We start from the raw sequence: 25046 nt of genomic DNA on the forward strand, positions 1-25046 counted from the left end.
CCCCCTTCAGATCGTTTGACTAGGTCAGATCTACGGATTTGACGGTCAAGTTTGGTTTTGATTGAGTCAACGACATAGCAATGGACTATCTTTCGAGCGTGGGCCTCCAGTTGGGCCTGGAGCTCATTTTGGCTCCTTGCACCCCCTGTTGCTTCTTGATGCGCTCATTGGGCTTCTTTTTTTTTAAATGGTCCATTTTTGCTTTTCATTGTTATTTTATTCTTTTTCTTTTCTTTTTTTTTCTTATAAAAAATCAATGTTTATATAATTTTTGGTTAAATAATTTGATATTATTTAATTAATTAATATTCTTATTATTTTTATTATTATCTAATATAATTTTGTTAATTATTTATTTATTTATTTATGTGGGATTTGTTTGATTTATTATCTTGTGTTTGGTTGATCTATTCACTTGTGTGATTTCTCATTTCATATAAACCATGTGGTGAGTTTTATTTTGATGTTCAATTATTAATCACTCCGAGCATTATAATCACGTTAAACCATTTAAAAGTCAAATATTTCTCGATTCAATATCGAACATATTTTCAAACACCTTTGTAAGTCGATTACTTTTAGCATCGCCATCAACCTCACATAGCTTACTCTTGGGCTTTCTTACCATGAGACCTATTCGATTTTCACTAATTAATTAGACGGTCAATTCACCCAATAAACCTTTAACTCATCTGCCAACGCAAACTCAAAACCTCGATTCAACGTCGAGTATTTTATTAAATGAAAACTAAAACACTCTAATTATACTTGAATGTTATTTATAAATGAAAAAGGGGATGATTTCGAGCCTTCGACTCCTATCCTCAATTGTTTGGGTATGAGCTCCCTTACTCGATTAGTCAAACAATTGTCATTTCTCTTAAAACTTATAAAACCAATTAAATAAAATCATTTTCATAATAAATTAAACGAAAAGGGAGATGGTCTAGAGTCTTCGATTTCTCTCCTCAAATACTTAGATACGAGTTGTCTTACTCGATTATTCGAGTATTCGTCATTTATCTAAAAAATATCAATCATACGCAGACCCATTTTTATAACAAATTAGATGAAAAAGAGAATGGTCTCGAGCCTTCGTTTTCTCCTCCTAACGAATACTTGGATACGAGTTTCCTTACTCGTCCATTTGAGTATTCGTCGTCCATTTAAAACACCTTAAAATTATCAAATCCTTTTGCAATTAAAGATGAAAAAGGAGATGGTCTAGAGCCTTTGATTTCTTTCCTCGATTGTTTGGATACGAGTTCCCTTATTCGACCATTCGAGAAATCGTCATCCAACAAAACATCTCAATACATCAAACTTATAGTTTTCTCATCCCCGTGTGATCGATTTTTTTTTCGAAAAGAACAATGTTCAATCCCTTTTAACGCGCATAACAAACTAGTGATTAAGCATCCGCCGAGAGTAGACAATCCAATGTTTAACCTTTAGAACGCGATCTAAACAATTGTTCATTAAAAAACACCAACAAACCGTAGTTCCCCGAACTACGAATGTTCTGATTTCCTTATTGCATCATAAGGATACGTAGGCACGAGATTGTTAGATCTTGACGAGCACACTAATATAAAACCTTCATTTTTTCCCGTTTGAGGTTTCCTTCATTTCTTTTTTCAATTCTTTTATTTACTTAAAGAAAACAAATAACATTAGCTAACACTCAATCGTAAATTAGACAAAAAGGTTCTCGTTGAGTACAACGAATGTAAGGGGTACTAATACATTCCGCTTTGCGTAATCGACTCTCGAACCCGAATATTGCGATGACCATTATTCTGGTTTTAAAGGTTTTATCGATATTTTTCAATTTCTTCATTGAGATAAATAAAGTTCGATGATGGCTCTGTTCGAAATATTTTTTCACGACCATTGCAAGAAATCGTATTTTTCGAAATGCAATAATAATATAAAAGTTTGGATAAAATATATGACTATGAATTCAAGCATGTGTTCTTTGACGACCGCCGCCTAATAATATATTTTAACATGACAAAACTTTGATGAAGTGAAACAAAATTGATGAAGTAAGTAAATGGAGAATCATAACTCAATCTTGGGAATGATTACCTAAAGCACCCTATATATTATATACATACACACATCACTAATAAACTATATGTATCTACATTATATGTCAGATTTAACCACTGAAATAGAACAAGAATGTCCTGGTGATCCATCCATTGAAACAGTACTTACTGGATAATCCCTTGGACTTGGCATAACATTATGGTTACTGAATCTCCCTCCCATTCTTTGTTGTTGCACAACCAACACAGATGCCTTTGTCACAAAATCCTGTGAAGCCAACATATCACCAATCACACCTAACTCAGGACACTCACTCCATTGATCATGTCCATGTAACAATACTGATTGTGGATGTGACCTCCCTACCATAACTAAATCAAAACAATCTATTATTCTTCTAATTATAGAAGAAAACTCGATTCCATCTTTCACTACTTCTTCGGTTATCGCAAACCTTCTATTTCCGGTAGTATAATATCTATATTCGTCTACAAGATCAGTGTCACGTTTTCTATCTTTTGAATTCTCTTCTCCGAATATAAGGAACCTGATAACTGATACATTCACACACTCGTGTCTAACCATTCTACTAGCATAGGCTAGTGCTTCTGCATCATCTGCACCTCCAATGAAGAGTACTGCTACATAGTATGCTGACTTGCCTAATAGTAGCGACGGAGTAGCGCTTAAGCTACCTCGGTCGATGAGGATTCCGACTGAACAAGGCGCTCCTTCGAGGACTTTAATGTTTATCATTTGGATTCTTCTATTGTTTGCCCCGACCGCTCCGTCTATCTCCCATCTTTTGTGAAATGGCATGATCAAAATGTTGGCTATTCTGTCGAGGGATATTCGACAGACGTCCTCGTGGATTGTGTCGAAGTCGGAAATGGATGTGAATGATTCAACATGAGCACACCCTTCATTGAACTGTGTATATTGCCTCAATGCTTTCTCGAGTGGAGTTGAATAACCACTTGTTGTCCGAAGCGTATCATGCGGTTGGTGAGCGACGAGAACAGGCCTTGATCTTCCAAGAATCTCTACAAGGAGAAGTGCTATAAACATAACATTGCTCTCTCTGCTTGCACATGATGCTTCTACGATGTTGAGCATTGTTGGGATGCTTTCATTCTTGTAAAAGCATCCCATGACTCGGAGCTCGGAGTCTCGCTTTATATATTGTATTGAACTTCTTTTGCCTGAATGATACTGGTCTGAAGGATTAAATATGAATTTTACCAATGGTGCTATGATAGCATTTATCACTAGAAGGGTCAGCACCAATAAAGAAAAATGTTGTCCTGTTAGTTGCTGCCATAAAAAAAGAGATTCTTAAGCAACATCGAAATTTCGATATATTGGATTGAACTTACTAGTATAAAACATCAATTTACCTTGCCTTGCCTCCAGACATTGTATAACGCAAGCTCGGCGATACCTCTGCCATTGAGAAGAAGGCCAATCACAAAACAATCTTTCATGGGAACATTGTAATAATAACCAGGCAACATAACAGCCACGATCTTTACGAAAAATGAGACCATCACTACGACAGATACAATCCAAGTAGTGTGAATGTTGATTTTGAATACATCAGTCTCCAATCCACTGACAGCGAGGTATAATGGATACATAAAACCACAAGTAAGCGTTTCCAGTTTTGATATCAAAGTCGATCCTAAAGGTGGCCCTTCAGGAACAGCCAGGCCAAAAAATATGGTTCCCATAACATAATGCTGTCCAATGAATTCGCTCAAAAATGAAGTGAGAAGCTGGCATAGAAAGATACTGACAATGCAAATTTCGCCGACTGGATTTCCGTGTAATCGGACTATGTACCATTTTATAATCGGCCTCAGTACATATATGATAAAAACCAAGAGTCCGATTATTGAAAGAAGAATCCATGCTAGTGTCAGCATACTCTTATGAGTAGTTGTAACCTGCAATACTGCAAATATAAGTATTGTTATGGAGAAACTGAAAACATCCGTAAACATCGCGGATGATAACGTGAGACGGCCGACGTTTGTGTTAAGGATTTTAAGCTCTGTTAGAAGGATTGATATGCTGATGAATACGGTAAAGCTCTGCGAAATGGCTATCAACGGGAGAGCTTCCACGAGCGATTGGTCCATGGTAACAAATTTGGTCAATGCAAAGGCTAATCCAAGAGGGATTAGAAATGTGAATACGAAAACCGAAAGACCTATTGTGATGGCTTGTTTTTCTGTTTTCAGCATTGTTGCAGTATCCATCTTTACACAACATAAGAAGTAGAAGAAACTGAGGAAGAAAGTTGCCACTGTGTTGAGTATTAGAGAACCTTTCATAGGGAATAACATTCTTGTCACGGACATATCTCCGTGCCCCAACATTGATGGACCAAACACCAATCCTCCCTATTCAGTTATGAGGAACGTTAGTTATAACAAATAATGTGCAACATTGTCTCAGACGAATGCAATTGAATATAAAAAGCTTACAAGAATATAAGAAACAAGAGAGGTTTGTCCTAGTGGTCTGAGACAAATATCCAAGAATTGTGTGACTATAGTAATAAGAGCGACCTGCAGGAAGAGAAGAGAAGTGGGGGAAGAAAGTGGATTGCCTAACTGCCACACACTCTTGTGAGTCTGAATAGTACTTTGGCATATTACTGAAGAATTTACAAGATCCATTTTTATTATATATCAACTTGTAGCAATTGAAACTTGTTTTTATTGTTTGAACACTATTTTTCATAGAGAAGAAGAAGATGATGAAAGAGAAATGATGATAGGAGTGATGAAGGAATAAGAGGCTTTCCTTGTATTTTGGAAATGACATGTTTCATGGTTTACCTTCAAATTCTCTTGTTTTAAAAGCCAACCGCTCTCTTGCAAACTCTATTTTTGTATCACTTTCATCCAAAGGATGCCAATCATATTAACTAGAAAGCATTGTGAAAATTTAAATAGCAAACATATAACCAATCCTTTTAAATCTCACCTCAATTGAAGCCAAAGATTTTCTTCTATATGAAGTGTTCCATCATAAAAACTATTAGTACATAACAGAGATTTCAACCTGAATATTTGAGAGAGCCCTAAGTCCGCCTTCACTAACGTATATGGTTATGTAAATTATATTAATCATGAGATAATATGTATTTATATATGTCAAATTACTCATGTATGTACAAAGACACTATATGTTATATTCATATAAACAATTAAAAACCTAATAATTGAGACATCCATTTTTTCTATGCCGGGTTAATTATATTTTAAAAAAATTATTAATTCAAATCACAATCAAAATTTTGATTCATTCAACTAAATAGTTCATCTGAATTTTGAAAATTTGAAATTAATGTAAATTAATTATTTATTCAATTAAATTAATCATAATCTTACATCCGAGTAATCAGAAGTCATATTTCTTAGAAAAAATGGTCATTATGATTTCGGATTTGATAGTGTATGTACATGAAATTCAAGAATTACATAACATTGGTAGATAGATATAATCAAATAATTCATAGATTATTGAATCTTACCATGCTTATATATAGTACAATATTGATGTTTTAATTTGGAAAAAATAAAGATTTATTACTAAAGAAGCTAAACTAAACAGTAGTAAAGTTCAGTTGTGGTGGGTTTGAGCTGCATCTTCAGTTACATTCTTTCCAATTTTGTGAAGAACTCTAATTACTTGTTGTGTTGTGATGTTGCCAGTTATACGTTTCAATATCTGCTACGCCAGACATGAACAGAAGTTTTCACGCAATTAAGCATTCAAGAAGACTGCAGAGAATCAAAATATTTTTTGTCGTTGCTCAAAAGTTTTACTATAAAAGTTTAGTCGTAGTCATATAATCAATGTTATTCTTTTCCTTGTCCTAATCCTTCGATAATTCGAAGTGATGTTAAAGTTATGCTCATGGGTATGGGTCGAATAGAATTGAATCGTGTAAGAATATCAGTTTGTATTTATAAACAAATAATTCTAAGGAAGAAGTAGAAAGGAAACTCAAAGGAGTGAACTAAAAAATATAAAAAAAAAATTATCACTAATGAAATAGATGTATCTACATTCTGCCATTTTCATCTATTGAAATAGTACAAGAAGGTATTGGTGGTTCATTCATTGGAACGTTATGTACAATCTGACTTGGCATAGCATTAATGAATCTCCCTCCCATTCTTTGTTGTTGCACAACCAACACAGATGCCTTTCTCACAAAATCCTTTGAAGCCAACATATCACCAATCACACCTAACTCTGGACACTCACTCCATTGATCATGTCCATGTAACAATACTGATTGTGGATGTGACTTCCCTACCATAACTAAATCAAAACAATCTACCATTCCTCTTACACTCGTAGAAAATTCTATTCCATCTTTCACTACTTCTTCGGTTATCTCAAACCTACTATTTCTGTTATTACAATATCTATATTCATCTACAAGATTAGTTTCATATTTTCTATCTTTTGAATTCTCTTCTCCAAAAACAAGGAACCGAATAACAGATACATTCACACACTCGTGTCTAGCCATTCTGCTAGCATAGGCTAGTGCTTCAGCATCATCTGCACCGCCAATGAAGAGTACTCCTACATAGTATGCTGATTTACCTATTAAAAGTGACGGAGAACCGCTTAAGATAGCTCGGTCGATGAGGATTCCGACTGAACAAGGGGCTCTTTCGAGGACTTTAATGTTTATTGTTTGGACTCCTCTATTCTTTACCTCGACCGTTCCATCTATCTCCCATCTTTTGTGGAATGGCATGATCAAAATGTTGGCTCTTCTGTCGAGGGATATTCCGCAGACATCCTCATGGATTGTGTCAAAGTCGCAGATTGATGTGAATGATTGAACATGTGCACACCCTTCATTGAGCTGTGTATATTGCTTCAATGCATTGTCGAGTTGAGTTGAATCACAATTGGTTACCGGAAGCGTGTCATGCGGTTGGTGAGCAAGGAGAAGAGGCCTTGATCTTCCAAGAAGCTCTACAAGGTGAATTGCTATAACTTCAACATTGCTCTCTCTGCTTGCACACGATGCTTCTATGATGTTGAACATTGTTGGGATGTCTTCATTCTTGTTAAAGCATACCATGATTCGGAGCTCGGAATCTTGCTTTGTATGTTGTATTGAAATTCTTTTTCCTGAACGATACTCGGCTGAAGAATTATATGTCAATTTTACCAGTGGTGCTATGATACCATTTATCAATATAAGGGTCAGCACCATAAAAGAGAACAGTTGTCCTGTTAGTAGCTGCCATAAAAAAATATATTTTTATGTATCATGTTAGTCACTCACTCCAAAAAAATTTAGAATCAATCAAATTTTACAGAGTTTGTAGGACAAAAAAAACATCGAAGTTTTGATATATTGGATTGAACTAACTTACTAGTGTGAAATATCAATTTACCTGGCCGTTCTTCATTAAATTGTACATGGAGAGCTCAGCTATACCTCTGCCATTGAGAACTAGCCCAATCACAACACAATCTTTCATTGGAACTTTGTAATAATAACCTGGCAAAATAACAGCAATGATCTTTGCAAGAAAAGCGACTATCACTATGACAGTTATAATCCAAGCAGCCCGAAAGTTGATTTTGAATATATCAGTCTGCAATCCACTGACAGCAAGGTATAATGGATACAAAAACCCACCAGTAAGTGTTTCCATTTTCGATATCAAAGTCGATCCTAAAGGCGGTCCTTCAGGAACAGCCAAGCCTAAAAATATCGGTCCCATAGAATAGTGCTGTCCAATGAATTCACTGCAAAATGCAGTGAAGAGAACACACAGAATGATACAGACAATGCAAAATTCGTCAATCGGCTTTCCATTTAACCGGCTTATATACCATATTATAGTCGGCCTCATTACATAGAAGATAACAACCAAGAGTGCACCTATGGATAGAAGGATCCATAGCAGTGTCACTATACTCTTATTAGCAGTTTTAACCTGCATTACTGCAAAAATAACTGTTATCAAAGGGAGACTAACAACATCAGTAAACATCGCCGATGATAATGCTAGACGGCCGACATTGGTGTTTAGGATTTTAAGCTCTGTTAGAAGGACTGATATGCTGATGAATACAGTAAAGCTTTGCGAGATGGCTATTAACGGGAGAGCAGACGCGAGGGTTTTGTCCATGGAAACAAAACTGGTGAATGCAAAGGATAATCCAAGAGGAATTGCAAATGCGAACGCGAATACAGAAATACCAATTGTGATGGCTTGTTTTTCTGTTTTCAGCATTGTTCCAGTATCCATCTTTACACAACATATGAAGTAGAAGAAATTGAGGCAGAAAGTTGCCACTGTGTTAAGTATTAAAGAACCTTTCATAGGGAATAAGATTCTTGTCACCATCTTTTTGTGCCCCAACATGGATGGACCAAATACCAATCCTCCCTATTCAGATATTAAGAATGTTAGTTAGAAATAACCTCTTTTTAACACACTCTTAAACATGATTAATTCATTCCTAAACTAAAATGCATCCCATGTAACATTCTACGTAGCACCGACACAGACGAATGTGATTATCTAATCATGTGATTGACGGAATATAAAAGTCTTACAAGAATCTGAGATACAAGGGAAGTTTGTCCTAGTGGTCTGAGAAAAGCATCCATGAGTTGTGTAACTACAGTAATAAGTGAAACCTGCAGAAAGAGAAGAGGAGTGGGGGAAGCAAGTGGGTTGCCTAACATCCACACACTCTTGTGAGAATTAGGATAAGGACTTGAACATATTACTGTAGAATTTATAATATCCATTTTTTATATATAAACTTTTAGCAGTTGAAACTTGTCTTTATTGTCTTACAATAGTTTTCCTAGACAAGAAGAATAAGATGGTGAAAGAGAAAAGATGATAAGAGTGATGAAGCAATAAGAGGCTTTCCTTGTATTTTGGAAATAACATGTTTGGTGGTTCACCTTCAACTTCTCTTATTATAGAAACCAATCACTCTCTTGAAAACTCTAATTTTATACAAAAAGTTAGGCACTGTGTAAGCAAATATTTTTAATTAATTTAACACTGTTTTAAAATGTTTAGTAATATAAATTAATATTATCATGTAACATACACATACACATACACCTAGGTTTTCATTTCAAAAATAGTCCATGCTTTTTAAGTAGTAAAATGAAAAGTACCTTGAATTTTTTTGATGGCTTTAAGGATTATCCTGATTCAAATCATGAAAATGCCCTGAAAATCGATTGATTCTGAAGCAAAAGCCACAACTTACTCGATTGCGCGCAGTAATCAAGAAGAATCTTCGACCTATACAGCAACAAATAAAGCTCCTTCAAACAAAGCAAAGACGGAAGATTACACCCCTTAGAACCCGAATCATTCAAATACTCCAAAAGCAACTGAAAAACCTCAACCTTTCTAATCAGAGAACGCATGTTCATTGCGTCAGCCCTAATTTGAAAATATTCATCATAATTTCCAATGGTGGCTATAATTCCAAGAAACACATGTCTATGCATTTTGAAGCTTCTACATAATTAGAGCATTTGTGTATAATAAAATTTCTAAGAAGCACTCATTGAATAATAGATTGTGTCCTTCACTACTATGATTTATCATTGTTCTTCTCTTTGACCTAGAGAAACTTTCATATTAACATTCCAGCATTAACATTAGTAGTCCTTGATTTGTGTTGTCCATTAATTCTTCTTCAATAAAATCGTAAAAGAGTTTGTTGAGATCATTTGAATTATTTGAATCCATTAAAATGAGTGAAGAAGGAGAGAAAAATAAAAGAAGAATGAGAAGAGTGAGAGAAGAACGAGAAGAGTGATAATATATATATATATATATATATATATATATATATATATATATATATATATATATATATATATATATAATGTTATCTGAATAAGAGCTAGTTTGAATAGTAAGTACTACATAATATTAAATTTTGATAATATAATATTTCATCTTACTAAAATCCGAATTTTTCTATTGCTGCCACTCTTTGATTCATTATATCTTGTACAATATTAGAATGCAATTTATTCATTATATCTTGCACAATATTAAAATGCAATTTATTCATTGAACATTTCATTAGAGATGATGAGTTATACTTATAACTTGAACGTGTCTCTGAGTTAGACGATGATGGGTATTTAAGATTTTGATAATTTTATATGAGATTGAATATAAATTGTTGAGAATTATATTGATTTCATTTCATTTACCTTGAATAATAATAATTTGAAGTAATAATATAAAAATTTGGATAAAATATATGACTATGGATTCGAGAATGTGTTCTCTGATAACCATAGCCTAATAATATATTTTAACATGACAAAATTTTGATGACGTGAAACAAAATTGATGAAATATAAGTAAAAAGAGAATCATAACTCTATATCTTGGGAATAATTTCCTAAAACAGCCAACATATTATATACATATCACTAATACATTATATGTCAGATTTAACCACTGAAATAGAACAAGAATGTCCTGGTGATTCATCCATTGTAACATTACCTACTGGATGATCCCTTGGACTTGGTATAACATTATGGTTAATGAATCTCCCTCCAATCCTCTGTTGTTGCACAACCAACACAGATGCCTTTGTCACAAAACCCTGTGAAGCCAACATATCACCAATCACACCTAACTCTGGACACTCACTCCATTGATCATGTCCATGTAACAATATTGATTGTGGATGTGACTTCCCTACCATAACTAAATCAAAACAATCTACCATTCTTCTAATTATAGAAGCAAACTCGATTCCATCTTTCACTACTTCTTCGGTTATCTTAAACCTACTGTTTCTGTTATTATAATTTCGATATTCATCTACAAGATCAGTTTCATATTTTCTATCTTTTGAATTCGCTTCTCCAAAAACAAGGAACCGAATAACAGATACATTCACACACTCGTGTCTAGCCATTCTGCTAGCATAGGCTAGTGCTTCAGCATCATCTGCACCGCCAATGAAGAGTACTCCTACATAGTATGCTGATTTACCTATTAAAAGTGACGGAGAACCGCTTAAGATAGCTCGGTCGATGAGGATTCCGACTGAACAAGGCGCTCTTTCGAGGACTTTAATGTTTATTTTTTGGATTCCTCTATTTTCTACCTCAACCGTTCCATCTATCTCCCATCTTTTGTGGAATGGCATGATCAAAATGTTGGCTCTTCTGTCTAGGGATATTCTGCAGACATCCTCGTGGATTGTGTCAAAGTCGGAGATTGATGTGAATGATTGAACATGTGCACACCCTTCATTGAGCTGTGTATATTGCTTCAATGCATTGTCGAGTTGAGTTGAATCACAAATGGTTACCGGAAGCGTGTCATACGGTTGGTGAGCGAGGAGAAGAGGCCTTGATCTTCTCAGAAGCTCTACAAAGTGAACTGCTATAACTTCAACATTGCTCTCTGTGCTTGCACACGATGCTTCTACGATGTTGAACATTGTTGGGATGTTTTCATCCTTGTTAAAGCATACCATGATTCGGAGCTCGGAATCTTGCTTTGTATGTTGTATTGAAATTCTTTTTCCTGAACGATACTCGGCTGAAGAATTATATGTCAATTTTACCAGTGGTGATATGATACCATTTATCAATATAAGGGTCAGCACCAGAAAAGAGAACACTTGTCCTGTTAGTAGCTGCCATAAAAAAGATATTTTTCTGTATCATGTTAGTCACTCACTCCAAAATTTCGTAGAATCAAAATCAAATTTTACAGAGTTTGTAGGACAAAAAATACATTGAAATTTCGATATATTGGATTGAACTTACTAGTATGAAATATCAATTTACCTGGCCGCTCTTCATTAAATTGTACATGGAGAGCTCAGCAATACCTCTGCCATTGAGAACTAGCCCAATCACAACACAATCTTTCATGGGAACTTTGTAATAATAACCTGGCAAAATAACAGCAATGATCTTTGCGACAAAAGCGACTACCACTATGACAGTTATAATCCAAGTAGCCTGAAAGTTGATTTTGAATATATCAGTCTGCAATCCACTGACAGCAAGGTATAATGGATACAAAAACCCAACAGAAAGTGTTTCCATTTTCGATATCAAAGTCGATCCTAAAGGCGGTCCCTCAGGAACAGCCAAGCCTAAAAATATCGGTCCCATAGAATAGTGCTGTCCAATGAACTCACTGCAAAATGCAGTGAAGAGAACACACAGAATGATACAGACAATACAAAATTCGTCAATCGGTTTTCCATTTAACCGGCCTACATACCATATCATAGTCGGCCTCATTACATAGAAGATAACAACCAAGAGTGCACCTATGGATAGAAGGATCCATAGCAGTGTAACCATATTCTTATGAGAAGTTTTAACCTGCATTACTGCAAAAATAAGTGTTACCATAGGGACACTAACAACATCGGTAAACATCGCCGATGATAATGCTAGACGGCCGACATTGGTGTTTAGGATTTTAAGCTCTGTTAGAAGGACTGATATGCTGATGAATACAGTAAAGCTTTGCGAGATGGCTATTAAAGGGAGAGCAGCCGCGAGGGTTTTGTCCATGGAAACAAAACTGGTGAATGCAAAGGATAACCCAAGAGGGATTGCAAATGCGAACGTGAATACAGAAATACCAATTGTGATGGCTTGTTTTTCTGTTTTCAGCATTGTTGCAGTATCCATCTTTACACAACATATGAAGTAGAAGAAATTGAGGCAGAAAGTTGCCACTGTGCTAAGTACTAAAGAACCTTTCATAGGGAATAAGATTCTTGTCACCATCTTTTTGTGCCCCAACATTGATGGACCAAATACCAATCCTCCCTATTCAGATATTAAGAATGTTAGTTAGAAATAACCTCTTTTTAACACACTCTTAAACTAAAATGCATCACATGTAACATTCTACGTAGCACCAACACAGACGAATGTGATTATCTAATTATGTGATTGACGGAATATAAAAAGCTTACAAGAATCTGAGATACAAGGGTGGTTTGTCCTAGTGGTTTGAGACAAGCATCCACGAGTTGTGAAACAACAGTAATAAGTGAAACCTGCAGAAAGAGAAGAGGAGTGGGGGAAGCAAGTGGGTTGCCTAACATCCACACACTCTTGTGAGAATTACGATAAGGACTTGAACATATTAGTGTAGAATTTATAATTTCCATTTTTTTTATATATAAACTTTTAGCAGTTGAAATTTGTCTTTATTGTTTAACAGTATTTTTCCTAGACAAGAAGAAGAAAATGGTGAAAGAGAGAAGATGATAAGATTGACGAAGGAATAAGAGGCTTTCCTTGTATTTTGGAAATAACATGTTTGATGGTTCACCTTCAACTTCTCTTATTATAGAAATCAATCACTCTCTTGCAAACTCTATTTTTGTACAAAAAAGTTAGGCATTGTGTAAACAAATATTTTTAATTATAAATTAAAATTATTGTCTAACATAAATAAACATGTGTATAACACAATAAGTAGACAAATCATTGATAGATTATTGAATCATATATATGAAGTACAATATGTTTTTTGCAAAGAAGGAAGATTGTATATGCTAGAGAAGCTAAATTGCATCTTCTTGAAAGGGAGTTGCATTCTTTCCAATTTTGTGAAGGACTCTGGTAACTTGTTCTGTTGTGACGTTGCCGGTAACGATAACCTTGTTCAGCTTTGTGTCGACGTTATACGTTTCAATATCTGCAAAGCCACACATACACCTAGGTTTTCATTTCAAAAACAGTCCATGTTGTTTAAGTAGTAAAATGAAAGTACCTTGAATTTTTTTGATGGCTTTAAGGATTTTCTTGATACAGTCGTCACAGTGCAAACCAACTTTCACTTCCACGACCTGATGAAACATAAGAAGAACAAGTATCTCAGATCAGATTCTGACAAATAGATGAAAACAGAAAGATGATCAATGGTTGGTTTTTACATTAGTCATTCTGAATGTGTGTGATGGTTTTCAAGTCTTCAACAGAGATGACAGAAGAGGAAGAGAAAGAGACTTTGTAATGATTTATGGAACCGAATCAAAGCAAATAGTATCAATATAATATAAAATATAGAAGAGAAAAAGATAAGGTGAAGACAGAAATTGGATTCTTAACGTAAATTAAGGAAGCTTTCACTTTCAGTAAGGAAGAAAATTGAAAGTATTGGAAAGTGTTACAAAGATAATGAAGTTTTTTAATAAAATAAACCTCATATTGTACTGCCACCAAATACCCCTATTCACAATTGAATTTTGGTATATTTTATTGTCTTATATAAATGTATTTTTTTTCAAAGACTAGAAGTGAAAAAACACTTTTACTTTGTTCATCTTCACTCGCTCGCACAAATCAACTTTTTTTTCATGAAATGAAGATCATTTCATTTATCATCAATCAAAGTAGAAATACAAGTGAACTATCATAAATAAATTTTAAAAATGAGAATAAGATTAAAATGAAGACACCATGGTTATAATATCAGCAATTTCATTTGCTTGTCTCTTAACAATAAGATGTAATGTTGAAAATATTTTGTGAGAAACTTATTTCATGTTCTTCATAAATCATAAAACACCTTCCATAATTCTTAAAATACTCTCATATATAGAAAGTTGATCTAAAGCGTTTGATACATTGATACAATAAATATGTATGGCTACACCAGTAGTTACATATGATAGAATACAAAAAGTTTATTTTAAAAGATTGAAAGAAGACATGGTTGTCTTGTATAAAGGGACATGCATGCTAATACTTGCTGCACAATGCAGCAAACTCAAACAGGGATTTCAAACACTTCCTCTTCATCGACGAGGCAGTAATGACTAACGAATGCAGTACCGTCTGAGATTAGGTCAAAAGAGAGTTAAGGACACTTTTCTGTATAAGAAAAAAGAAACATGTCAAAGATTACGATTACATTTGCATAGAAACACACATAGAAGTAGAAATATAAAATCAGGCTTTTTATATTATAAAACCAGAAAGAGTGTCAAGTAGTTGAGCCCAACAAGTCACCACAAAAATGAATAATCATATGTTAAACCAAAAGATTACTCTCAAAGTTAAGTAATAGCATTCAAAAAGACAATAGTTGAATTAAAAGTAAAGCACATCGCAATCTAGACTTTTCTAGATTCTCATTAACAGGGTTCTAAGCCCTTAGAGCACAATCTGCAATGGTGAATCCAATTTGGGTTGTTTTTTAGCAATTCACTTATTTTTTACTCCAATAGTGAAATCTCTAGAGCTCAAAATGGGTCCCGCAGCTTAACCCACTTTTATAAATTTTTATTCCACTTATTCATATTTTCTCTCTTAGAATGGTCCTCCTTTATCCATTTACAAAGTCTTCTTTTTTAATTTAAAAAATGTCAAGAACCAGGTTATGGGGACGAACTGGTTCAAAAACTTAAAGAAAGAATCGATTAACTCCAGTAATGAACAATGAAAAAGTTGGTTCTTATCATGTCCATGCTGACAAACTAAGCTTTAGAAACCTCTCTTGGAGGGTTCTCTTACAATCAGTAGCAAGCAAGCCTGTTACTTTTGCAACCTAACCCTGAAAGTATTTAAACATTCGTTATCACGTAGTTATCATTTGGCTATACCATCGCCTTTGACCATTGACGAATGCATGTGGTGCAGCATTTCTTCGAGTTTTTTACACTGCAATTTGCAGTCAAAATCACAACAGCATTCCCCAACATCGTACATGTTTGAAGCAAGCAGCTTCTGTCCATCTTGTCCACCCTCACAAGTTTGAGCCCATTCATTGATCAATGGCTTCACACACCTTTTTAACCCTGTTATTTTTTTTTAGGCATTGTTCGGGAGTTTGGAGGAGAAGACTTTGAAAAAAGGGAAGGATTGAATGAAAAAAATAGAGGGATTTAGGTGGGGAAAATTTTGGAGGATTTGTTTTTATTCATAACACAAAATCCTCCTAATTTGAGGGAACTCAAAATTTGTATGGAAGGGTTTTGGATGGTTTACATAAATTTTCCAAATATATTGTGTTATAGTATTCTGAAAATTAAAAACATAGTAATGAAAAACACTATCTTATCAATCTATACAAAATCATTCTTTCAAAAAATGTCAAATATTTTCCTATATTTTTTTAAAAATTCATTTTCGAAAGTCTTCCCCTCCCCTCTAAACTCCCAAACAAAACCTTAGACTATAACGTATTATCAAGGAATATGGCTTTACTCTTTCATTATGGGCGTTGTTTTTATACAATTTATATGTAAATATAGCATATCGATATTGTTAAATGAGCTTGGATCTCATCCTAAAAGCTAGCTCAAAGGGTGGAGTTGCCTAAACACATTTATACATCCAATAGCTTAGCAGTGTTATCAAATTGCGGCACCATGGCCGCTATGGCGGATATACATGGCGGTTTTGGGACTCGCAGCAACGGTAAATATCAGCCGATATTGCGGGTTTTTCCGCTATAACAGTGCCGCAAAGCGGCTGGTATGACAGGATTTTGGCTCTCCTCCATGGACCGCCATTGACAACGCTGCAGCTCAGGAATCTAAGCAATGTGGGGGGTTCCAACACAAATTCAACAATACCAATATACAACTTCACCATATATCATGGGGGGTTAATTCCTCAATCACCATCTTTCACGTCCTATGAGACAATTACACTCCAATATCATTTTGTTGGTGCTCACCAGTGCTGCAATAGTTCAGCATGATGAGTCTTACTTATCACTATCAGGGTCACCAAATACACTTTATGATCCTATTAATTGACTTAGACCTATAACACTTCAATAAATGTCAACGCCCAGTTGCCTTAATCTCCGTTAAGGCCTTATAACATCGATCATACCAATTAAAGTGTATCATACTGAATACATTGAAATACTAATCATACTCCTAGTCATTATCAGGTAACTTTTCATACTAACTATAGCAACAACCAAATAGGTGCAGCACTCAGCTGATAGACACTTGGGTCTGTTTGGAATGACTTATATCATAACTTATCAGCTGACATAAACACTAGTGAAATTGTTTCGAAGAACTTACAAAAACAAATTATGACATATGCATGAGTTGTTTTCAGCTTATTTATCCAACTAAGTGGAACAATTGCCGGTTAACAAGATTCAACTAATGTTTGGGATGCCAAAGTAAATAAACACAAGCATCAGTGCCAAGAAGTTTTCATATCATATGCTTTATTATAGAATTCAAATTCAAGCTCATACTTGCAAACTAAGGAGTAGATTTGTTCTCCAAATCACATGAGTCAGAATCACTTGCTCTATAACCTGTATGTAAACAAAATAAATAAAAATCAGAACATACAAAACGACATTTCAGTAATTTGAACATAAGATAAAGAGCATCTTACCCGGCTGTTTTTGGCTTACTTTCCAAACTGAATTTTTACTTTTTGAGGCTCTATTAATCCAAGCATGTCCCTATAAACAAACTTTGTAACACAGTATGACCAAAATTCTGGAACGAATAATTAGGGTTTGTAATCGACAATATAATTGAAAAGTATAAACAAAACAAAAAAAGACCTTTTGAGGATCTCTAGGAACACCATATCCAGAGTAATACATTTGACCAACCAGAACTTGCATGGTGCTATCTCCACCTTTGGCCTCCTTGAGTGTGTCTTGGAACCACCGCTTGGCGCAATCGGCGACCACCTTGGCAAGTGGTGTTCGACAATCGATAGGTTCCATCTTCTTGGGCGATTCCACCTTAACAGTGAGGTCTTGTTTTGTGGTTCGGGGAGTGGTGACCCGGTTCGGCGATACGGGTTGGGTTGTTTTGTGTCTGTGTGGTTTTGCGGATGATACAACACGTGATAATCCCTTTATGAACACTGATTCAACGGATTTTTCCATAAAAATCAGGATTGAACGCGAGATGATGAAGAGAAGATGAGACGAGATTCAAGTGGTTTGTGTTTTTCTGTTATGAGATGCAATGTTGTTAACCGAAACACGAATATCAATTACCCAACATCTATGTTATTTCCTTCGAGATTAATTGTCATTGTCACTCTAAAATATTTTACACCGTCAATACATCACAATCCTCCGTTTGTATTATTTTTTAAATGTTTTATATTATTGGTTGTGATTAACTGTCAGTGTAAAAAATCTTTACACGATTAATATATATCAATTAAATTCTAAAAAATATTTATTTCTTGATTCTTTCAAATATGTCATTTTAGTTCTTATCGATTTATTTGTCGTATATTAGATGAAAAAAATTAATATAATAAGTTTTGAAAATTTAAGGGACCAATATGGATCCTTTTTAAATTAAGGGATCAAAGTAAACTACAAAGTTAACATTCGGAACCAAAAATAAATATCAAAACTAAAAGAAAAAAAAAAACAAAGAAAGTTCGAGATGTTTGACTATAATGTAATTCAGTGGTAGTTAGGGGTGGCAAATGGGCATGCCCGCCCCGTAAAAACCCGCAAAAAACAGGGTGGGACGATCATAGTTGAGGATGTGGACCTAAAACTTAGGTCTGCCCCACAAAAAAGTGAGGGCGGGACGGGGAAAACTCGCGGGCACTGCACTCTTCAAGCCTAAAAATGCAAAAATTTATGTAAATGCATGTACCCGCAAAAACCCGCGAAAAAACGGGATGGGACAAACACATTAGAGAATGAGGGCTTAAATTATTGATCCCCCGCACTAAAGTGCAGGCCAAACGGGCATGCCCAGCGGCCCGGGCCCGTTTTGCCACCCCTAGTGGTAGTGTTTGACTTGGTGGTGAGGTAGACAAGGTGAGATAAAGATAGATAAGTACTCTTTACACAAAATGGTTGTTTCCTCACCATGGTAAAAAAAGTTATAATTGTTCCTAAAATTCAGATATACATCTTCAAATGTATCATTTTTACACATTTATCAGAGAAAAATAGTAAGTCATTCTTATATTGCCAAAATTTAGTCTAGAGACACATATTTATATCAACATTGGGGTGAGTCCGAAGATGCATCTCCTTAACAAAACTCAGTAAACTATACAGATATGCATCTTCGGAATATGCTTTGTTAGGTCAAACTAGAAAAAATTACAAAATGTTGGAAAAAAAACACAAATTAACATTCAAATACTTAACATTACCTAAATAATTCGTAACATAAATTTAACATTACATTTAATTGCAAACGGGTGGTTCAAGACACTGCAACATCTTTAGAATATCCTCAGTCGATCTTGTAACTGTTGCATCCACTTCAATCGGACCCTTTGATGAGTAACAGTAAAATATACTCCACATAATCTTTAAATCGTCATTCGCCTTCAGTTCAAGCTTAGTGAACTATATATTTTCTTCATCGTCAATCGAGGGTGAACGCTACTCGAGCTTTACAACACTTAGATTTTCTGAATATCACATGAGAGAATTAAGTTTGAATTCAGATCGACAAGAGGTGTGTCATCGGAGATTCTAAATTTAATACGGGGGTTTTGCACCATTGAAATACACAAATATAAGATGGAGATATGTATTCATTCGGGTGTGTTGCATTTTTGTAAAGAACGTGGGATGAGATACTCTCCCTATTTATACAAGTTTTAGATTAATTTGGACCTTAGAAATATTATCCTCTCATCAAAGCATATTTCAAATATATACATATCTGGACACACCATATTTTTTACAAAATAAGGGTTTTTGTGAAGATGCACGTTAGTAAAATGGAGTGTGCTCGGAGATACATATCCACAATCACCCATAACACTTTTCATACATAACCATTTAATATGCATACCAAATTTTGAAACATAAAAAGTTTCTTAAAATTCCCCCAAAATTTTATAACATTAATGTAGAATATACATTATGTATGTCTCAAATTGTATCGAGATTACATCATTGAAAATATTACATATAAAAAATGAGCTACATTGTTAGATAAAAACTAAAATGCATAAAAAACATTTGTCACCACCTAATTAATATCTATTGGTGGTTTCTTCTTTGACATTTTTTTATTTGATTCTCTTACAATGTTGCTCAACTTTGTGAACTCTTTCATCCTTTCAAGAAAGTGATTCAACCAAGTTTCAACCTCTTTTGTGAAATGTGTCATACACTCTGGTGATATCTTTGGTATAGGACACCCCGTTTTAAATAAACTTGAACAAAATGTTATGTTTTTGAAAGTCATCAAATACATATGATGTGTCTGGATGGATTTTGATGTGGCCTACTCCGAAGTGGAAAAAATGTATTTGAGAACCCATATTGTGTCAAATCAATATACACCATATCATAAGCACTTGCTATAAGCTATCTCATTTTAGGGAAGCGCGTCCATTTTTCAACCGGTGTCAGACCACTAACACAAGGAACAAGAGCATTAAGAATTATATCATAATGTTCTTTTTTTCTCGTATATCATTGTATATGATCCCCTATGTGTCGTCAACTTTTGTATAAGCTGATGATAGAAAAATTGATGGTCCTCATCTCCTTTACCGAGCAAACTTGAAATAGCTCGAAAACACAAGTTGTCGTCACCTTTAACATCTACAATTAGCTCAATGTATTTGTGCATAAAAAGCGGTATTTATTCAATGTGGATGATTTTTGGTAACAATGGTGGGGGAGATGGTTTTCTAGTGCGAGCACCCTTCAACAAAGTCTTGCATATTCCAAAGTCCATGTAATGTTATACTTTATTCAGATTCCATAAATGCAAAACCCACTGAAAAAGTCTTCTCTGTCGGAGTAACACCAACAATTACCACTAGAAGCTTATACCCGTTGATCTTATATGTTAAATCAATTATGAGCACAATGAAAAATATGTTGAACAACTTGATGGAATTGGGATGACTCCAAAATATATTTCGAACAATGACTTTATCCTCACAAACTTTATGCCTAGAAAAAGATTCAATAATAGTTGAATTTAAGATCTTGGACCTCTTACCTTCTTGTTGTTTCGAGCACACACATTGTATACTTGCTTGATGTTAATTCATTATTGTTTTGATTGGCAGTAATTTTGGTAAAACTAACTTAGCTACAACATGTTGAACAAGATGTCCTAACACGTGGTTGTGATATCTTGTCTGAAACAAGTTTTTCACTTAGTAACGTTTGTGGGGTTAAGTGTCTACAGAATATTCTAGGAATATTAAGCATTCTCATGTGACGTTCGTGATTGAGGAATCAGAGATTCTAATTGTGGTTAACAGATTTTGTTTTCTAAATGTTGAGACACTTTAGGAAACTTTTGATTGATAACCTAATGTTGTGCATCTGATTCATGTGGAATACAAGGCCCAAATCCAATTCGTTATATGGCTATATATAGAATGTATCAAAACCTAATTGAACACGAAGAAGAGAATATAGTTGACCGTATTAGGGTTTGAGTGTTTGTGATATTTGTGAGCCTCTCATTTATCTTCTTGATATATGAGTAGGACTGTGTTTATTGGTTGTAAGCATTGTCAAGCACCCATAAGCTTTTAAGCATTGAATGATTATGTGTTTGCGAAGTGTGACTTTTAAATTTATTAAAATTGTTTAAGTATCATTGTTGTGACTAATAGGGAGGTGAGAAGGGCCTCACACCTATGAGAGTTGTCGCTACCGGGATTTCACGATAACGAAACCGGGACTAAAGAGATGCCAAAGAGAGGCAAAGTCAGAAGAGTCGCCACCGAATTTTATTTAGTTTACCTCTATCGGAGAGGAGATGGGAAATAGTCGATAAAACCCTCGGAAAATAGACGCGTACGGAAAGCGCTAAAAGAGAATAAGGAATCGGTCTCGCAACCGAGATTTGGGTTCGGAAGTCGGTTACATAAGGGGAAGGTATTAGCACCCCTCACGTCCATGGTACTCCATGGGAACCATTTGGGTTGTTTTACATACATGGGATTTATCTATTATTGTTTTATTTTCAAAAGAATGTGTGAAAAGAAGGGGATGCTTTTGTTATTATAGTGCTCGCCAAGGATTGGGACCCTTATGCCTACGTATCACTCATTCAGGGATGAGGAATCAGAGCTCCGTAGTTCGGAGTAGAAAATATTTGTGTGTTTGTTGATTTTACCTTTGAGAAAAGGGTTTTCAGGATGATGCCCTAAGGCACAAACACGAGTTTGATGAGTTATATTATTTTTACCTTGAATAAGGGTTTTATGAAAGAATGTTTGTGATTATATTGTACTAAAGTCTATGGGCGGAGGTGATTATTCTAGACAACAAGTCAAGCGTCTTGCGTCCAAAATAATAAGAGTAAGGGTAGGAATGCTCCATTCTCACTCATTCTCCACCACTTAAGGCTCATGGCGCACAATAATAATCGTAATTATTAAGTATTTTTGAATTTGGCTAAGAAAATGCCACTTGACGTTGAATCAAGGGTTTATTTTATTTTGATTATAAAATTTGGCTTATGCAACATGAATGCAAAGTAACCAACAAGAAATTAAAGAGTCTCATTGTAAGGTAGCCCAAGAGAAAGTCTTTTGTGTTCAAAAGTGACCTAAGCTAAACAAAGGATAATGGTCTTACAAACATGTCCCCCTAAGGCGGTGCCATGATGCATTCTTACAACATGCATGTAAGTTACGGATGAAAATTCAAGTGTTTACAAAGTATCACAAAGAGTAAAGGAAGACTTCCAAGCAAAGGTCCTAAGATGAAATCCTCTAAGTCCAAGTTGATTAAGAGTGGAGTGAATATTTTTGGTCTTACCATTTTATCATGTTTTTGTTATTTTTAATGTATGATGACAATAAAATAGATAACAAGTAAATAAACATGCATGATGAGTTTGTACAATGATGATAATGAGTACTTGAATGTAAATTACAAGGTAATGACATAAAAGTAAATCACAAGATAAAGAATGACAATATCACAATAATAATGGTTAGTGAATGTAAATGACACAAAATAAACCACAAGTTAATGGTAACAAAATCGCGATAACAAAGGTTAATGATAAAAAAGTTAGTGAAGTATAATTAGTGGTTAGTAACAATAAAATAAATTGCAAGGGATTAAAGTGTAATAATATAAATGTTAGGAGTTAGTAGTTAGTAGAATAACAATAAGCAAATGGATTAGCAAGTTAATATAGAGAATATGGTTTCATCTATGCATCAAATGACTCAAATATGGTTGGAATAGAGGCAATCTTTCAATGCCTCAAAGTATCATGAATGATCTATTGATTAACCATTAATAGGTTTGAGACATTAAAGATTTAATCAACTCTAAACAACTATGGTCATGATCTAATAGAGCTCAGCAACCAAATAAATGTAACAACAAGTCAACAATAAATATTAAATGATAACAAGAAACAAGGTTTGATTGAAAATGGTGGATAAAAAGTAGTAAGAGCAAAAATCTCCAAAAGAGTGTAAACCTAACAAAACCCACTTGTCTCAAAGTTGACTCAAATCTCTCTCAAAACACAACCCAAGAGTAAAAATCCATTTTTAAAACACAAAACAAAACCAAAAATGTCAAGGAGTTTGAGTCCAAAATATTACCAAGATTGTGGTGTCGAAACTAGGTTGTTGTTGTGTTTGGGTTTGAGAATGAAGCAAAAAGCTTGGAAGAGGGTGGCTATGGTTGTTGTGGTAGGAAAATGGAAGAGAAGGAAGGTGTATGTTTATATGGTGGTGGTGAATGATTATGTAAGTGAAGGTCACAAGTTTGCTACTATTTTTGTTGTGTGGAGATTGTGGATTTTTACATGGTGGTTGGGTGGTTCAAAGAAGAAAAGAGGGTTTGGATGAGTTAGGGTTTAGGTTGAAAAGAGGGAGCTTGAATGTGATTTGTGCAGAGGTTTTGTGGCTTTCAAGATTGAAAATTAGTGGGGATAGTGCTCTATTTATAGAGGAAGCAAAGAGGTTGAAGTGGGTGAAAGAAAATCACTTCGTGGTGAAAAAACAAAGTTACTGTTGCTGTTTGCGCAGGTGTAATCGATTACCAATATTGGGGTAATCGATTACACCATCCAAAATGGCCTGGAAATCAATTTTTTTCTGTGTAATCGATTACCATGATTAGGGTAATCGATTACCCAGTCCAAAAATTGATTTTTCCCTTATTTTGTTGGTTTTTTCCTCCAGAACTTTAACCGGATAACCCCCGTTTTTTCTGGGTGTAAACACCATGCCTTGAGTCTGTGTAATATGTATTTGGTTATGAAATTTCAATTAAATTGTGATGATGAAATAATGAATACATGCATGGGCAGTATGGCCATGGATCAGATGAAAATTGTATCAGGGTAGGGTGAATTTTAGGGTATGACAGTTGCCCCTATTTAATCTTCTCGAACCTGAATGTTTAGATAGAAACGGCTTCCACACATCCAAGGTAAGAGAGGATTAAATACAAAAATTATCCAAAAATTCTCCCTACTGGGAATGAATGAATGTGATATGAAGTGATGGGTATTTGTGATGGTTGTTCATGGGATGAAAAATGAATTTGATATGAAATTATCTGTTGAGGATAGTTTATGGTATTATGTGGGAAGGACATAAGTTAGCTGTATAATGGTTATTTCATGATGTATATGATATGCAATGTATGTTATGGTGTGTAACATAAGTATCTCTTCAAATGGAAAACAAAGAGAAAAGCTTCATAACAAAAGGTCAAGAAGAAAGATGAGAGGGAATATGACTTCGTTGGGGATAAGTTTCTTATGTAAAAGATAGTGAAAATCCCTAGCAACGGCTGGGAAGATTCTAGTTCAGTGAAGCTTCCTAGAAACAACTGGAATACCTGAAATCTAAAGGTGTAGATCCCTAGCAACAATTAGGGAGGTTTCAGTTCAGTGACGCTTCCTAGAAATGGCTGGAATACCTGAAATCTAAAGGTGTAGACCCCTAGCAACGACTGAGGAGGTTTTAGTTCAGTGACGCTTCCTAGCAATGG

The 25046-nt window shown here is 34.8% G+C and overlaps 5 protein-coding genes across 10 annotated transcripts; all 5 read right to left on the minus strand.

The window, feature by feature from the left end:
- Nucleotides 1-2151: 2151 nt before the first annotated feature.
- Nucleotides 2152-4739, minus strand: LOC127080276 (cation/H(+) antiporter 15; the record flags this gene model as incomplete). Its single annotated transcript, XM_051020603.1, has 3 exons — nt 2152-3369; nt 3453-4460; nt 4545-4739. Coding segments are annotated over 3 exons (2421 nt in total), but the record flags the coding sequence as incomplete, so codon positions are not given.
- A 1253-nt stretch (nt 4740-5992) lies between these two features.
- On the minus strand, nt 5993-9887 carry LOC127084037 (cation/H(+) antiporter 15). 5 transcript variants are annotated; one of them, XM_051024406.1, is made up of 5 exons: nt 9491-9887; nt 9254-9383; nt 8672-9076; nt 7497-8501; nt 5993-7339 (listed from the first exon to the last, which is right to left on the minus strand). In XM_051024406.1, the coding sequence occupies exons 3-5, from the start codon at nt 8867-8869 to the stop codon at nt 6134-6136; spliced, it is 2409 nt and encodes an 802-aa protein (XP_050880363.1). In that variant the 5' UTR covers nt 8870-9076; nt 9254-9383; nt 9491-9887; the 3' UTR covers nt 5993-6133. The 5 variants fall into 5 exon arrangements, with proteins under 5 accessions (XP_050880363.1, XP_050880365.1, XP_050880364.1 ...); XM_051024408.1 differs by having other exon boundaries at nt 8672-8796; nt 9254-9887; XM_051024407.1 differs by having other exon boundaries at nt 8672-8812; nt 9254-9887.
- Nucleotides 9888-10454: 567 nt separating this feature from the next.
- Nucleotides 10455-14983, minus strand: LOC127084036 (cation/H(+) antiporter 15). Of its 2 annotated transcripts, none has more exons than XM_051024402.1 (5): nt 14044-14983; nt 13881-13956; nt 13075-13805; nt 11921-12925; nt 10455-11766 (listed from the first exon to the last, which is right to left on the minus strand). In XM_051024402.1, the coding sequence occupies exons 3-5, from the start codon at nt 13270-13272 to the stop codon at nt 10549-10551; spliced, it is 2421 nt and encodes an 806-aa protein (XP_050880359.1). In that variant the 5' UTR covers nt 13273-13805; nt 13881-13956; nt 14044-14983; the 3' UTR covers nt 10455-10548. The 2 variants fall into 2 exon arrangements, with proteins under 2 accessions (XP_050880359.1, XP_050880360.1); XM_051024403.1 differs by having other exon boundaries at nt 13075-13825.
- Nucleotides 13672-16708, minus strand: LOC127080277 (protein SODIUM POTASSIUM ROOT DEFECTIVE 2). The gene is made up of 3 exons (XM_051020604.1): nt 16505-16708; nt 13881-13956; nt 13672-13805 (listed from the first exon to the last, which is right to left on the minus strand). Exons 1-3 carry the CDS (start codon nt 16706-16708, stop codon nt 13672-13674), a joined length of 414 nt encoding a protein of 137 aa, XP_050876561.1.
- A 635-nt stretch (nt 16709-17343) lies between these two features.
- On the minus strand, nt 17344-17990 carry LOC127080278 (uncharacterized). Its single transcript, XM_051020605.1, has 3 exons — nt 17658-17990; nt 17483-17552; nt 17344-17399 (listed from the first exon to the last, which is right to left on the minus strand). Exons 1-3 carry the CDS (start codon nt 17988-17990, stop codon nt 17344-17346), a joined length of 459 nt encoding a protein of 152 aa, XP_050876562.1.
- Between the last annotated feature and the right edge of the window lie 7056 nt (nt 17991-25046).

Source organism: Lathyrus oleraceus, chromosome 5, assembly GCF_024323335.1.
Source record: "Lathyrus oleraceus cultivar Zhongwan6 chromosome 5, CAAS_Psat_ZW6_1.0, whole genome shotgun sequence".
Lineage (NCBI taxonomy): Eukaryota > Viridiplantae > Streptophyta > Magnoliopsida > Fabales > Fabaceae > Lathyrus > Lathyrus oleraceus.